The 16,924-nt window shown below is 54.9% G+C and overlaps 1 protein-coding gene across 1 annotated transcript in view; it reads right to left on the reverse strand.

Moving 5' to 3' along the window:
• Rtn4r (reticulon 4 receptor) overlaps positions 1–16,348 on the reverse strand; it is a 26,749-nt gene extending 10,401 nt beyond the window's left edge. Inside the window, exon 1 of the mRNA XM_005369961.2 lies at positions 15,976–16,348. Coding sequence (XP_005370018.1) covers positions 15,976–15,997 — 22 coding nt within the window. The 5' untranslated portion in view covers positions 15,998–16,348. The remainder of the gene's footprint in view (positions 1–15,975) is intronic.
• Positions 16,349–16,924: the final 576 nt, after the last annotated feature.

The raw sequence follows: 16,924 nt of genomic DNA on the forward strand, positions 1-16,924 counted from the left end.
CATCAACACCATCATCACTACCACCACTACCATCAACTCCACCATCAACACCATCATCACTACCACCACTACCATCAACTCCACCATCAACACCACCATCACTACCACCACTACCATCAGCATCACCATTATCACTATAAGCACTATACCAGCTACAAACAAAGAACTTGTGTAGAAAACAGCCTGAGACAAGCTTGGAGTACACATGGAGAGCAGCCAGCTGCACACAAAGGCAGAGAATTACAGGCCAGTAAACAGTGGCTTTGTCCCAAGGAGGTTCCATTCCAGCATCAGAGGTTTGTAATCACTCAGGAGCGTCTTTGTTGAACAACTGTTTCCTAGAAAGGCACTGTCTCTGCCACCATAACTCCAATCTGACTGGAGGCTCAGGACCGAGGAAGAATGAAGGGAAGAAGGGAACATTCTTGAACAGCTCTCTCCTGAGGGTTTCCTGACCTCTCTATGGTACGACCCCCATGTGGTGGTTTGAAGAATAATCCTCATAGGCTCATATATGTGAATGCTTGGTAACCAGGGAGAGGCACTATTTGAAAAGATTAGAAGGATTAGGAAGTGTGACCTTGTTGGAGGAAGTGTGTCACTGGGGGTTGACTTTGAGGTTTCAAAAGCCCAACCCAGACTCAGTCTCTCTCTCTCTCTCTCTCCCTCCCTCCCTGGGAATCAGAATGTAGGTCTCAGATACTTCTCGAGCACCTTCCTGCCTGATGCCATGTTCCCTGCCATGATGATAATATAATGAAACTGTAATAAAGCCCCCAATTAATTTTTTTTTGTGGTTTTTCGAGACAGGGTTTCTCTGTGGTTTTGGAGCCTGTCCTGGAACTAGCTCTTGTAGACCAGGCTGGTCTCGAACTCACAGAGATCCGCCTGCCTCTGCCTCCCAAGTGCTGGGATTAAAGGCGTGCGCCACCACCGCCCGGCCCAATTAATTTTTTATACAAGTTGTTTTGTTCATAGTGTCTCTTCATAGTGAGAGAACAGTGACCAAGACACCCACTGTATAGTGAGTAGGTGGTCATTACTTCTACTCCATACATAAAGGCCCTGAGGCATAACAAAACCCAATAGGGTACCAGTGAAGCCAGGGGACAAGGCACATAATTTGGGCCTCAGGAGGATCCCTGCAACCTTACCCAAACCCCCAGGGATCACAGGGTAGAAATGGATAGCGACTGTGGCTTCCTTGATCCCCTGTAGCACATCACTCTTGGTCCAAGCCTTTTTCCTTGGACTGGATGAGGGTTGAGGCTCAGATGTAGGCTCCACCCACCTTCAGACTAGCTGGAAAAGAGACCAGGTCCCCTGAGCCTGTCACCACACCAGCAATGTGAAGATCATGCTGGGCCAGCACTACCTCTCCAGAACCCAATGCCGCCTCTAGCCTGGAATCCCCACTGAGGTGTCCCTAGCCAGGTCTAGACTGAGGCCAGTGTCCCGCCTCCCCAGAGGCTAGCCTAGGGTCTGACACCCAAGGGCATAGCCAGCCTGCATGTCCAGCCTGGGTCACTGTGAGTCAGATGAGGAACTGGAAAAGGTAAGGCATGGTTCAGCACAGAGTCTTGGAGCCACAGAACCACTTTGGCTTGGCTGAACTGTTGTCCCTGCTGTGTGCAGAGAATGCTGGGTCTGTACCGAAGGACAGCCCAGCAGCAAAGCTATATCTAACACACACCCGGAGTTGCGTTCTGCCCTCTCTACAACCATCTTAGCAGGCGTGTGTCCTCTATAGCCTGCTCACACCTTCCAAGAGACCTGCGCTCAGGTAGCATCAGCTGCTGCTGCTTCATCTCCGGGGACCACCGTCCTCCCTGCTCTGCCCACATAGCGGACTCAGAGCCATATACAGACACGTGTTCACTCCCCTCCAGAATGATAGTGAGTGAGGAGCACATCCTATGGAGAGCAGGGCGTAGAGAAACATCCAGAGAAAGGGTTCTACGCTTGCCATATGGGGAGGCCCAGGGCAGCTCCTGCTTGATGATTCGGAACCTGCCAGTTGGCATGTGCCATCTCAGCAGAACCCTGGACCTGCTTCTCTCAAAAAGGTGACCAGCAGCCACCACATGGGTGAAGACGGCGCCAGTGCAGACAACAAAGAAGGTTAATTCAAGAAGCAGCAGATGGAGGGTCACGAATAGCCAGAAAAAATATGGGGAAATTCTAATCAGTGCACCCAGGGATAGAAGAGATTTCAAACAAGAGCAGGGTGCTGTGACCAAGGAGTCACCAGAGAACAAGAAAGAGTGTCTAGAAATTAAAAATAGAATTGCTAAAATTAAAAGAATCAATAGAAGGGTTGGAAAACAAGGTCAAGGAAATCTTCCAGAAAGAAAAACAAAAACTGAATGAGAGTCAATGGGCAAATATAGGTCGAATGTGTTTTATGGCAATTCTGTGAAGAGAAAACAGAAAATGGAGGATAAAAAATTTACCCAAGGAATAACACCAGAGAATTTCCTAGAGCCAAGGACCTGGACCTTTGCTGGGTATTCATAGCAAACCTCAGACTCCCAGGGGCCAAAGACAGCTCCGTTCCAGGAGGAAAAAGCTGGACATAAGCAATGCAAGGTAGCACTAGAGTTCCCCAGAGCACGCTGCTCCCAGGTAACCGCAATACTGCGAGACTCAGAAGAAACACTTTGAAAACAGGGAACTCTGGTCCCAGCCAGTCCAGCTTGAACACATCTGCACACATAGGAGGGCTTGGGTGGCCTTCACAATACCTTCCTTACAGGGGCATCAGCCAAAACAAAAACACACTCTCACAGAAGCTAATGTGCACGCCATGAAAAGAAGAAAGTCATGGGGCGGCAGGACAAAGACCTAGGATGGGAATCCAGAGGAAAATCAAAGACCTTCAACCTTGACCTGATGAAGACCTTGCTCTCCTAGGAGATGGAGCAAGAGGAGAAACAAACAACGAAATCAACTGCAACCCGAAGAACAAAGGAAGACACGTGAGAGAGGAGAGACAGTGCCTCTTCCTGAGTACAGTCAAACACGGGTTAGAAAGCAGAGCTGGAGGGGCCCAGAGCGCTGGCATCCTGAGGGGCCACACTGTTCACTGGTGCAGGTTCCTGCTTAGCCGAGGGTGGCCAAGAATGTGCCTGGGTCTCTGACCCACTCTACACTCTTTATTATGGGGGCTTGGAGGGGTCCTCACAGGTCCAGCTCTGTAGCCACTCCCCCCCCACGACCCAGATGTCCCCCACAGCCACTGTACTCCGGTTCCACCCGGACACTTCACACGTGCCAGTTTCTTCTCACTGTCACGGTGCTACCTCCCTGTGCAGGCTGCGGTCCCCATCTCAGGCTGTCGTGGGGAGTGGGGAGGCAGCCGTAAGTCCACAAGGGCCACCTTGTGTTGGAAGCAGGACTGTAGCCGCCTGGCCTCATCCCAAACCTGAACTTCTCTAGTTTTCAGATCCTAAACCTGCAACGAAGCCCACAGCACACAGACAGGGGCAATGTGAATAAGTAATTGCTCTTTTATTAACGAGTGATAAATTATTCCTATATGATTGTGTGTGTGATAACGCTTGCTTATTTGAAATCAATTTGGGATGGAAATTGTTGGCGGCTTCTCACCTGCGCGGGTGGAAGCCAGGCACTCTTGCCTCCCACAGAAAAGGAGGTCACTGTATTTTGGCTACATCCTGATGCCGCTGAATTTAGGGTGCTGTGCCAGGCATTGGGGGGAGGGTAGTGGCCCTGGGGCTGTGACGTCAGGGAGACCAGGTACCTTTAACCTCACTTCTGGGCAGCACCTCTGTCAGGGATGCAACATAGGTCAGCTCAGACTCTCGCTTGGGGTGGCTATCCTGCGGCCTCTATCTGCACCTCGGGGTAGTTTTCCTGCAGCTTCTATCTGCACCTCAGGGTGGTTTTCCTGCGGCCTCTATCTGCACCTCGGGGTGGTTTTCCTGCAGCCTCTATCTGCACCTCAGGGTGGCTTTCCTGCAGCCTCTATCTGCAGCTCGGGGTGGCTTTCCTGCAGCCTCTATCTGCAGCTCGGGGTGGCTTTCCTGCAGCCTCTATCTGCAGCTCGGGGTGGCTTTCCTTCAGCCTCTATTTGCACCTCGGGGTGGCTATTCTGCAGCCTCTATCTGCACCTCGGGATAGTTTTCCTGCAGCCTCTATCTGCAGTTCGGAGTGGCTTTCCTGCAGCCTCTATCTGCCTGCAGCCTCTATCTGCAGCTCGGGGTGGCTATCCTGCAGCCTCTATCTGCAGCTCTAAAAAGCACAAAGCTCTGTTTGTAAAGTGATTGCTGGACAAATGTGAGGACCCAAGTTAGGACGCCCAGCACCCACAGAATAGCCAGACATGTAGTACGAACCTGTAAGTCCAGTGCTGGGAAGACAGGGCCTGGAGGTCCCTGGAGCTCACTGGCCAGCCTGTCTAGACAAATTAGCAAGTTGTAGGTTTGTTGAGAGACCCTGTCTAAAAAGTAAGGTGAAAAGACCCCCCGTACTAGTCCAGGACCCAGTCTCCCTTTGGGCTGAGAAAGGCCCTAGGCCCTACTGGGGACCCCTCTAGTGACCATAGCATGACCAGAAGTGTCAGTGGTCATCCTCAGACTGGCTGCATTCATCTCTCCCATGTAATCCTTGGGATCTGGGAGCGCTGTCTGTCACCTCACACAGGTCACCTGTGACCACCTATAGCATTGCTCCGACCACTCATGGCTGTCACTATCAAGCCTCAAAAACCACGTAACTTACCCTTTTCCTGGTCGTTTCCTAATGATTCCACAAAACATGCCTTTATTCCGTTCCCTCCCTGAAGCTCAAGGCAAGAGCATCAGAGATCTGACATGGAGGCCTATCACCAGGTCCTACTTCAGCACATCTCCATGGGAATGCATATTTACAACTCAGCATTCACAAGCCAACCACATCCTCCCTCCACGGAGGCCCCACCCACTCCTCAGCTGTTTGGGGTGGTTGCAGCAGGCACCAGTGATCATGACTTGGCCAGTAGTTGTCAGGAGTTAGTCCAGGTCTGACTACACTCATCTCTCCCATGTGACCAGTAAGGATTTGGAAGGCAGCAGTGAGACCAGGTCACCCTTAAGTCCAGTTCGGATGCCTCATGAGCTGGGTTTCTTACCTGAGAGGCAGGAGAGCTGGACCCAGGGTGACACACCCGTAAACCACACTCCAGGGTGTGGTTTACCCTACCATCCACCCAGTGCCAAGGTTCCCACTTTGCCCCACAGGCTGACACAGGGGCTGGACAGACCTATCTAGTCTCTGTGCACCCTGTTTTTGTCACTGGACCCTGGGCACCAAGGAGGCAGAACCACGGCTTGTGACAAGCATCTGGTAGAATCTCTATGTATGTTTGCCCAATGCAGCCACCTGCTCACTACGGGCAAGTGGCAGACTTTGTGTAGTTGTAGAGACAGTATTCCCCGAGGATGGCCTGGGCTGGAGGGGTACTGATCCTCTCCTGACTGGGGGAGGCTCATACGACCAAGTACTGAGGTTCTGAGTGGCCCTCAAGGGTCGCTACACTTCTGCTATGGAGAGATGTTTTCACTGTCCCTCCCCACCATCACTTTTATTGATTTATTTATTTTTGAGATATTGTATTGCACTGTAGGACATATTAGTTTAGAATTTATGTAACCCAGGCTGGCCTTAAACTCGTGGTAACTCCCTGCCTCAGCCTTCCAAGCAGTGGAATTATAGCATGAGCTACTATGCTCAGCTTCCCCCAAACATATGCTGAAGTCCCAATCCCAATGTGACTTTGTTTGTTGCTTGCTTATTTTGAGAGCACCAGAAGCCTAGGTTCTCAGATGTTCTTGCATTGGGCTTCAGGGAGGGAACAGAAAAGGGCCATGTTTTGTGGAATCATTAGCACTACGACCAGGAAAAAGGTAAGTGGTTTTTGAGGCTTCACAGTGACAGAAATGAGAGGTCCGAGCCTGGCACTAGGTATGACCTGTATGAGGTGACAGCCTATAATAGCCTGGGACTCTATTTTATTTTCCTTTTTGAAATGTTTGTGGGTATTTTGCCTACATGTATGTCTGCGTACCACATGGGTACAGTGCCCCTAGAGGCCAGAAGGGGGCGTCAGATCTCCTGGGACCACAGTTACAGATGGTTATAAGATGTTATGTGGGTGGGGACCCAGATGTGGGTCCTCTGGAAGGGCAGCCCATGCCCTTAACTACTGAACACCTCTCCTGCCCCAGCCTGGAACTCTCAATCTTTCTGCCTTGCTTAAAATGTCGGCGCTTTAGGACTGTAACCAGTATTCCCTCCCTGTGATGTGATGGTGTTTGAAGAGGTTAGTGGGAGGTGCTTAGGGCTGACACCTCAGGATAAGGTCTGAAGGGCAAGGCTTTGAGAAGGACTAGTGGCCTAGAAAAGAGCCCAAAGAGGCCATTGGGCTGCGTAAGAAAACCATCTGCCAGTCAGGAATAAGCAGCTCACTAGAATCTGACAGCGTTGACACTCTGATCTTGGAGTCGTAGCCTCTAGAACTGAGAAAAAATTAATTTCTGCCATTTGTGACGCCCAGTTCACGGTATTTAGTTACGGCAGTGTGAGCTAATACAGCCTCCTTCTCAAAACTTTGGAGTATCTTTTCAGATTTTCAGCCATGAGTGTGATCTGGCAAATCCAAAATGTTCCTGGCATGTTCTGTTTGGTCTCGTACCGATGCCACAGCAAGCAGAAAGAGAAACAGCCCAACAGCCGTGTGTCCTGGGGTCTCTGCGGACCACAGTCTTGGAGGGCAGCCCTGAGTCTACCAGGATTCGAGAGCCCTAGCTCCATTGTAGGGGCGGGAAGGTGCCTCAGGTGGGGTCCCCAACCTCTGAGTTTATTCTTTCATCTGGAAATAGAGGTAAGGAAACCTACCTGGCTCTTGCAGGACCGGTGCCCCGTGGCTGCACAGGAGATGCCCAGCCCACCAGCTCCGAACTGCCAGAGGCACTTGGCCTCTCCCTGAGGAACTGTTCTCACCCTGTGGAGGAGAAAGCCCAGTCCCACCCTTCCTTTACCTCCTGCAGGCTTTGTTCAAGCGACTCCCTCTTGGGCAAGCCTACCTTGTTCTGGGCCCATGGCCTCAGGGAGGCTCTTCTCGCCAGAGCTTTACCCAGCACTTCAAGGGGCTGGATCCCGCCCACTCCTTCACCACTCCTGGCCTTGTTCATGCTCATCTTCAGACCTACAGGGGCTTCTGTGGAGCCCTCTGGAGTCAGAGCCCACAAGCTCTGTCCCTGGGGCACTAGGGTCCTGGGCATCAGCTAGGCCAGAGAAGGTCTCCACCACAGGTGTTCCCAGGCAAGGCAAGGACAATGAACCCCCACAACCTGGCCAGAAATGAGGTGCTGGGCTGAGTCTCACCCTCCCTATCTGCCACCTCAGAACCACAGATAGCAAACCCTGCCCTCCCAAGGACTGTTACCAGCTGAATAAGACAGTCTATGACCCCATGGTCTGGGGATCCCTGGGAAGTCATCTCCTAGACTTTAAATCTTGGTAGCTGTCTTGGGGTAGGGAGTCCCTTAGCCAGAGGGGTGGGGGTGAGCTAAGCTGGTGGTGGAGATGCTGGGACCATCAGGGACTCGAGTGTCTATGCCACTGCCCCTGGAGTTGCTGGACGGACTGAGACCCTATGGGAGGTGGGAGTGGAGCCGGCTTCAGGGTTAGGAGAGCTCTGAAGAGGTCTGATGCCCCACCGCCACCCACCCACCTTGAGCCACCTCGTCGTCAGGCCATGGCTCTGGTAGCGGGTGAAAATGGACTGCATTAGAGCCACCATCTGTCTCGGCCGTGATGGGCTCTCGCTCCTGACATCCAGGAGGTATGTAGATGGAATATCTTTATGGGAAGAGTTTTTCTTTGGCCAATTTCGACTAGGAAGCCAGATACTTGTCACACCTGTCCCCGTGTCAGCCTCTGCCTGACATAAATTGGGGCCGAGGCAGGGAGATGAAAGACAGCCTGGACACGGCCCAGTGTGCAGGGACCACGTGTCAGGCCGCAGAGCACACAGAGCCACGAGGATGTCCTGCTGGGGTCGGGAGCACTGAGTTCCTCCTCTGCCCCCTCCCTTCCCTGCCCAAAGGCCAGCCTGCCCTGGCACCCCCTGCCTCCTGCAGAGCAGGGAGACGTCTGCTCCGACACAGTCAGCCCCCTGCCCTGGCTGCAGCTCCAGTCCTACTGGAAGGGGAGGACACCACACAGAGGGCAGGCCTCAGGGTCCCCATCGGCTCTGCTGGCTCCCACATTACACCTTTCTCTCCTTGGAACCTGGGACAGCTCGGAGGAAAAAAGATGTTACAAAGATGTCGAGGTCTCCACTGCCCAGCATAGGGCTGGCCTGTACCTGGGGATGCCAGGAAGACTGGTGAGAGAAAGGAGGAGAGGCCAATGCCACCCAAGGCCTTCCTGCAATGGGAACCTGTCCACAGCCAAACCTCACCACGTGGGCAGCCCAGGGCTTTACCAAGGGCAGGGCTAGGGCCATCCCAGAAGTATACCCAGGACCACAGCCCTCATGGCCATGCAGGTAGGCAAGGGACAGTCTCAGTGGGGAACACCATCATGCTACTTCCTCAGACAATGTTGAGTTGATGTCTACGGCCCTCAAGGGAATCTGAGAGGAAAGCCCTGCCAGGCTCCCATTCCACCTCATGGGGGCAGGGGCACGAGCCCGCTCTGCAGTGTCTAAGGATGGGGGTGCAGGACACATCTCAGCCAGGCCAGGTGAAGAGTGAGAGACTGTCAGGGGAACGTGACAGAGATCCATGAAAGGGAGCTAGCTGCTGATCAGGGCAGTGTGGAGGCGGAAGTAGCCATGAGCACTGCAAGTGGCACATTCCAGGTGACCTTGGGCTGGACTGTAGCCCTCTCTGGACAACCTTTCTGGAGGCTGGCCAGGCTCAGGACAGCAGCTACCCTGTCTTTTATAGAACTCTGTTTGCAGTCACAGTTTTGGGGTCCACTTCCTGGCCTTCTTCCAAGGACCAAGTAGGAATGCAAGCAGGCCCTCTCACAGCCCACCAGAGTGGAGGTAAGAAAGCCTCCAAGCAAAGGAGGTGCTACTCTCCGGTCAGCCACACTCCTGGGGCCAGGCTCCTGCCCAGGGGCCGAGCTGTGCCTCATGTGTCTCAAAGGTATGAAGACATGCCCCCACCCTGAGCCCCAGCAGAGAGCCTAGCTTCTCTCTGCATTCCCCAGCTGCTGGGCCTGCCTGGGGAGAGTATACCCCATCATGCCCTCTCATCCCAGTGACCATGCTCCCCTCAAGCCAACTGGCAAGGACTCTCTTGGCATACAGGCTATGGGGGGCAGGGCTGCAGATATGGGTTCTCCCTGTACCCTCAGTGCTACACACGGGCTTCTAATCAGGAGCTCACAAGGCCCACACACCTATTCCCACTTTCGTCTAGGGGTGGGGCAAGGGTATGTGGGACCAATCCGGAGTCAGAAGAAGTTTAGGAACTGGGGACTTGGTCTCCCACCAAGGGCTCCAACCTGTTTCCACAGCCAGTTCCCTCGGTCTATGCTCGAGGCACAGGAGTGTCGAAGCCTGCTGGGAGAAGTCCCATCATCCGGATGACCAGGAACTGGCCGGCATGGCAAAATCAAACTCCTTGTGGCCAGCTGGCTTTCACCAGCATGTCCACCTTCACACTGTCCACATGCCAACAGGGAGGCTCAGCAGCCAGCATCCGCCTTTGGGTTCTGGAGACCTCACCTGCAGCCATCTTGGCCAAGTAGCCTGCCCTTGACTGCCAGTCCTGAGGACCACCAGCTTGGGCATTTCCCAACAGATACAGGGGCAAGTAAGTGGCCAGGAAGAATGTGCCTCTTTGCTGATAGCTGGCAGCCTATGGACCCCCTCTACAGCTATTTGCTGGTGTGGCTGCCCATTGCTTATGCTCCCTAAACACTCATGCCAGGGTGGGGCTGCTTGGAGCATGTGGAGATGGGGAGGCAGGCACCCGAAACCCAGCTGACAGAGGGTTTCCCATCAAGGGTGGAAGATCTTCCAGCCCACCCCGAGAACAAATCAGCAAGACTCTGGGGGCAGCCAGGGGAGACTTTAGGTAGGCTCAGAGGCATGGCGAACAGAAAGCCTGGGTGGAAGGGAAGGCATCTGTGCCCATGGGCCAGGAGGGGTGGCTCTAAGATGGGCTTGCAGTGAGGCCTTGAGGGAATGGGCAGGGGTCAGGCTGGACACTGAGAAGAGGCACAAACTCTGGGCTTGGATGTTGGGTGTGGAGGTTGTGACACCATCTGGCTGAATCTGGGGAACCTGGGATGCTCAGTGGAACACAGCTGGGGAACTGAGGTATCACTTGGGAGGCAGCTGGGTATTAGCAAAACTGAGCGGCCTCGCTGGTGTGAGCAAGTACCCAGGTGCCTGTCCACCTCTGCATCACCTAGGAGATGCTCAAGCTGGCGGCCCTAAGGGGAAGTCCAGTTGCCTAAGGTGGGTGCAGGCTGAGCGGTCTTGGGCACTAAGGACTTCAATAAGCTGGTACTTGGCAAGGAGACAGTTACTGTGTATTAACTACTGCCAGGCTGAGGGGGACCCAACACGGTGGATTTCCAGATGCCATCACCTCTTTCTCCTGCTTTCCATCCATGTTTCCCTCTTTCTTGTGCACCTATGGTGTGCAGGGCCTGCTCCTGGCCCAGCTGCCGAGTGATGCCACAAGCCAGCTCCACTGTTACCACTCATGGCACCTATGCCAGCCGCCACCTTCCCCAGAGAACAGCACCCCTAATTGAGGAGGACTCTGTGTTTTCCCGGTCCGTGGGGCACTAGGCTGGAAGCACCACCTCTGGTAAACAACCACAGATTACAGATGACACCTCAGTGACCAGCAAAGAGCAGCGAGGGCCAAGGTCACACAGCAAGCCAGCACCACAGGCACTGATCCTATAGCTGCCTGGACTCGGGGGTGGGGATGGGACACACTCCTGGCAGGTTCCCAAGCTGGCCCCAGCCGGGCCCTGGCAGGAGGGTGAATAAAGTCAACATCTTAGCAAGGTCACAATAGCTGGGACAAATCGAGGACACAGTGTATCGCAGGCAGGTCAGGGACAATCTGAGAGGGCTCCCAGGAGGCAGCGAGCACCCTAGAGCCTAACTCTGGTCTGAGACCCTGGGTGCTCTAACATGCTCAGCCCCACCCCCTACCTCAGTGGGCCCCTCACCCAGCTTCAGCCTTTGCCTGACATTTCCCGTGACATTTGCTGCAAAGAAATAGAGTCATAAATCCAAAGGTTAAATTTGCACATTGCCTTACAATGCCAGAGAAACCTGTCCTTCCATCCACCAGGTGCCCCATGGGTGGTGTGGGACGGCCTACACATCCCCCTGACCCCTCCATCCCCTGCAAGGAACCCCATCACTTTTTCCCAAAATGGCATGGAGTTTATTGCATGGTTTGCCCACTGGAGATGCCTGCCCCATCTGAAACCAAGGCCCTGAGATGCCCTGTGGGAAAGGTGCTGCACAGGTGGCTTCACCTAGCCTACCCCAGAGTCAACCTTAGCACCTTTGTTTGAAGTCCTACAACATTCCATGAAACTTTAATTCCCAGGAGGGCCAAAGAACACTCTCGGGCAAGTTGTTCTCAGCGAGGCTGTGTCAGCTCGCAACACTTGTGCATCCCACTCTGCCACCTCCATGTGCCAGCGTGCCGAATGGGGCGTACTGCCTGCCAAGCCCACTTGGGTCAACATAGGGAGGCCCACTTCTGTCTGCTCAGCATCTCCCCCAAAGACACTTGGGAAGGTGTGCCAACAACCCCCACTTCTTGACTACACTTGCTGGGGTCTGGTTGCCCTGGGGGAAGATTGTGGGGATGCACGGGGACACCTCAACTGCCTCAAAAGCAGACAAGGTACTAGGAGCTGTGTGAACAGGGCTAGAGAGAGGCGGCCCCAAAGGGCCAGCTGAAGAGATAGCCACCCTTACAGCTGGAATCCTGGTTCGCTTACCATGTCACCCACCTGACTCAGATGGTTGGGGGTGGGGTGGGGCAGAATTAGGCCCTGGCTGGAAGTTGGCCCAAGGGTGTAGGGAGGGGCACACATCCTGGCCCTGACGAGGGCTTGTCAAGATGTATAAGGTGAGTTGCATGGCTGAAGGCAATGCAAAAGGCCAAGGCAGGTTTAAATGAGTACATTTTGGTGCATTCTCAGGAAGGGATTCCACACTCACCATTTCAGCATGATTCACAAGAATAGTTCTCGATGTGCAAAGTGTTTAAAATACAGTGACAAAAGAAGAAACTGCAGTACCAAACACCGGGTGTGATGGGACCTAGCTAGGCCCACGCACTCCGGGGACAGGCAGGGATATGGAGGTGCATGTCCCCCTACACCTGCTATTTGGCTTCCACTGATGGCTGTGTGGTCACCTGGCCTTCAATACATTTAATCCTGGAATCAGTGAGGTAAGGATTCGCCCCCTTCATCGTCTGATCGGAGTAGGATCTGCAGGCCACAAATGAGCGAGTGATGGAGGATGGTGAGCAATGCAGCAGCTGGGATTTGGCCACGTGGATGGCACAGGTGACCTTGGCTGCATGTAGCCAGGCCACAGGGCAGGCATACTGAAGGGTGCAGAGGGTGCCAGGCTCTAAAGAGACAGGCAGAACAGCCACACTGGCTCTTATGGATCTGAGGGTGCAGGGCCTGGCTGGTGCTGAGAGTCAGGCAGCTCTGCCTGAGGTTGAAAGTCGGGGCTCACAGAATGGGGGTAGACTAGCATGAATGTCACTGATCAGGCACAAGGCAGTGCCAGGAGCCTTAGTAACTTAGGACAGGGTCAGGTCCTTCTCATAGACTTCTTCCATCACGTGCGCACACAGCAACGTCTTCATTTTCCTGACCCCTTTCACGGATGCACAGCCTGAGGCTCCTGGGAGACTTTCTAGCCAAAGCCCTCAGAAGGGCTTCCTCTGCCTCCTTTCCCAGCGGAACCTCTCCTCTCCCAAGGAGGGCATGGTACCAGAAAGCTGGCAGGCAAAGATGTTAAAAGCCAGAGCTATATGCAAGAGGGAGGCATGATCCCACAAATCCTGCCCCTCCCAGACAACTTACCACTTGTTACAAACAGCAGCAAGCCTGGGCTTCTTCACAGCCAACGAGCCAGGCTGAGCCCTCCAGGAGAGCAGGCTAAGACCGCCTTCCAGGGCCCTGGGCCAATCTAGGGGTTCTCCTCCTCTTGCTGTCCCCTTGCTAGATGACCCCTACGCTATAGCATGTCTCTAACCCTGTCACCACATGTCAGCTCGGTAGGGCTACCAGGGCCTGTTGGTACAGGGCAGAGCCCCAAGCTTACCACCATCACGCTGTCTGCTCACAACCTCCCTCAATATCCCAACATATCTTCCAGGAGGAAGGAGGGGCTTAAATTGGCAGGAGTCCCAGGAAAACCCCTGACTAGGAGTTGAAAAAACGTATTTGGGGAATTTTAAAGCAGAGATGCTGGGGGCCCAAAACTCCTAGAAAAGCAAGGTTTGGTGGCCAAGACCCAGCCTAGGCTCTGTGGTTACACCTGCCTCAGACAAAACAATAAAAACTCCTTGGAGCAGGACATGGTGGCACATGCTGTTAATCCCAGAGATCGGGTGGATCTCTGAGATCAACGCCATCCTGTTCTACATAGAGTCCAGGCCAACCAGGGCCACAATGAGACCCTGTCTCAAACCAGGACAGGTCCCACGCCCAGGAGTAACTAACCAACGCAAAATGGAACCTTTTTGAGCTATTTTTTCCCATCACACTGATTTTTCTCTTTCTTTTGTTCATTTTGATTTTCATTTTTTGGTTTTCGTTGTTTTCCTGAGTTTTGTTTTATTTTGCTTGAAAAAGAGAGAACATGAAGGTGGTTTGGTGCGGAGGGCCTAGGAGGACTGGGGAAGGGGAAATAATATTATAAAATATATGGCATGAAAAATTAAAACAAACAAAGCCACCTCCTTGGGAAATATGGGTAGACCTCACTGGGCATCAGCTTGGAAACGCATGCCCCCCAACAACCTCAGATTACCAGTAGCTGAGACAGGGAGAAAGCTCTTTAAGAAGATGCATTGGCAGGCCCAGCGAGCTCCTCTTTGCCAGGAGGGACTCTGTGCAGACCACACCTGGTTGAGGTCCTGCCATGGAAGGACACCGTCCTCCCTTAGGCTGGAATAGGACAAGAGATGGGAAGGCAGGTCTGGGCTTAACAAAGGCAGCGGCCGGTTGTTACCCACACACCTGAGCACTACAGAGCGGAGCACAGGAAGGTCACCAGGCTGGACCAACAATATGCTAAAGGCAGAGCCTCCTGGAGGCTATGCTGGGTCAGATTGCCCCAGTTGGCGGAGCTGCAGAGGCAGCCAACTGTGCCCTGGCTCACACCCCTCTATTGTGGTGTTGACCTCGAGCTAGGAAAAGGATCTTTTCTACCCAGGTAAATTCCAGCTCACCATAGGCCACCACTGCCCCAGCCCTGGGTGGTGGGAGAGCGGCTGGAAGATTCAGAACCTCACAGCTTGGGCTGGGGCCACTGAACAAAACCCTTAAACACATTCCAGAGGTCCAGATTTGGGCAGGGTAGAGCCACAGCCCTCCTAGGTACACAGGGGGCACCCACACCCACAGGCAAACTGAAACATGAAGATGCGCTTACAGGCATACATGTGGTCATGCACACAATCACATATGTGCAGATACATATCATTTTACATACACGTTATTGCACAAACAGACCCACGCACTGTGAAGGAGACTCTAGGACTTGCCCTTCCGTCTGTGGGTCCAGCTGCTCAGATCCTCCCTACTCCAAACCTCAGCAATATTTGCATGTGAGTGGGTCCTGCTAAGGGGGCCCAGCATGTGCTAAGCATGAAGATCACAGCAGGCAGACTGCTTAAATGCATCTGTGGTCATAGGTATGGAGGTAAGAATGAGGACCCTTAGAATCCCCTCCCGATGTGTACCCATAGTGTTTACTCATGTGCACACTAGGGCAGATTTAGTATGAGTGTGCACTGGAGGTGTGCAAGACTATATGTAGCCCACACAGACACGTGTAAAGAAACGTGTGTGCAGCCTGCGGCACCACGGACATAGCAGGGTAGATAGGGTGGGCACCTGGGGAAGGAAATGTGTTCACTCTACTCCAGATTCTCCAGGTAAGGCATGCCCAACCTACACGAAGCCCATCTTCCCTTGCCCCTACTGAGGGGACTTCGCATCCAGATGGGAGGAAGGATCCCACAGGGCTACCAGGGAGGGGGTGCTTTAAGCACCAACGCCCCTCAATGGAGCCTCTTACTCAGGAGCCCTCAAGATCTCAGAGGAAAAGGTATTGCTCGCTCTCGCTCTCTCTCTCTCTCTCTCTCTCTCTCTCTCTCTCTCTCTCTCTCTCTCTCTGTGTGTGTGTGTGTGTGTGTGTGTGTGTGTGTGTGTCCTCCTAGCTACCTGCCCCAAGAACAGAGCTGGGATTGCCCTGTCCCCACGCCCTCTGCTGCCGGGGACACCTCTATTCATCCCTATTCCGTTTGACCCTAAAGAAACAGCTTCTGAGCGGAGTCCGCCGGGCAGGCGAGATACCCCATCTTGGTCCGGTGCCCACGTTTCTGTAAACCCCTCTTATTAACCCATTCACCGCCTGCGCGCTCGCAGGTGGGACCCCGCCCTTCCAACCCGCAGCTTCCACCCGGCCCTGGTCCAACATCTGGAACCTCCGACTCGCCATCCTTGGCCCCGCGGTCGCCGTCAACTTTCCCGCAAAGCCGCAACTTTTGCGGCTGCCGCGGGCTCCGCCCTCTCGGGGCCCAGTAGCTAGCGGCCAGCGCGCGGCGTGGCACTGCGGTGGCCCTCAGGAGCGCCCAGCGACCTGTCTCCGACTCCGGCAGCGCGGGCCGTGCCCTCGCCCCCGCTGCAGCCCAGCTCTGGAGCCGCGCGGACACTCACCTCCGGAGGACGCCCTCTTCATCTTCGGGGTCGAGCGGGGCACGTCGGGCACTGGAAGCGGCTTTGGGGCGGGCGCCCGTCTGCGCGCGGCCGGGTCCGCATCCAGGCGCCGCCGCTCCGGCCAGGTCCCGGCCCGGCCGCGGGACGAGGCACGGGCGCTCCGCTCTACCGGGCCGGGCTGGGTTCGCGGGTTGCGGGCGCGCAGGGCGAGGGCGGCGGCGTGGACTGGCGGGGCGCTCGCAGCGCGGGCCGGGAGAGGATGAATGTTTTATGGGATCATGTGGTTTGACGCGCGGAATCCGCCCGGTCTCCCCGCCGGTCCGGGTGGGGCGGGGCTGGGGCGGGGCCTGGCGCCGGGCGGGGCGCTCACCTGGGCGCGAGGCGCGGGCGCGAACTGGTGGGTACCGGTGCAGGCCCAGCCCGGCGGGCGGCGGGAGGGGAGGCGAGGGTGCCTGGCGCGCGGTTCAGGTGGCAGGAGGCGCTCAGCCACCCGGTGCACGGGCCACGCGCGGCCCCAGACAAAGACGGCGCATTCCTGAAGAGGCGGCGGCCCCTGCAGGCGACCGCAGGCACCGCGTCCCGGAACGGGCCGTGGGCGCGGGCTTGAGGGCGTGGCGGTCCAGCCTGGCAGAGTCCCGAAGGGAGTCCTGAGCATCGGAGGGGCGCAGCAGGCCTTTGCGTGACCCGTTTTCTGCTTGCCCCTTAAATCCCTTTGCTTGAGGACTGTCCTCGGCGACTCGGTAAGAAAAACTGAGAGGCGAGGCTAACAGTACAGCAGTGTTCCCCTCCCCAGCGCTCTAGGCCTCTCTACCCCCATGTCCCAGGGAGGGCATTCGGGCCATGTCTTACCCTGCCTCTGCACGGCTCCCAACTCTTTCCTTTTTGCGATGGAGATTACAGAGTCCGAAGACTCCTCTGGACCCACCCTCTACCAAGCCAGACCAATATA

This window comes from Microtus ochrogaster, unplaced genomic scaffold (assembly GCF_000317375.1).
Source record: "Microtus ochrogaster isolate Prairie Vole_2 unplaced genomic scaffold, MicOch1.0 UNK68, whole genome shotgun sequence".
NCBI lineage: Eukaryota > Metazoa > Chordata > Mammalia > Rodentia > Cricetidae > Microtus > Microtus ochrogaster.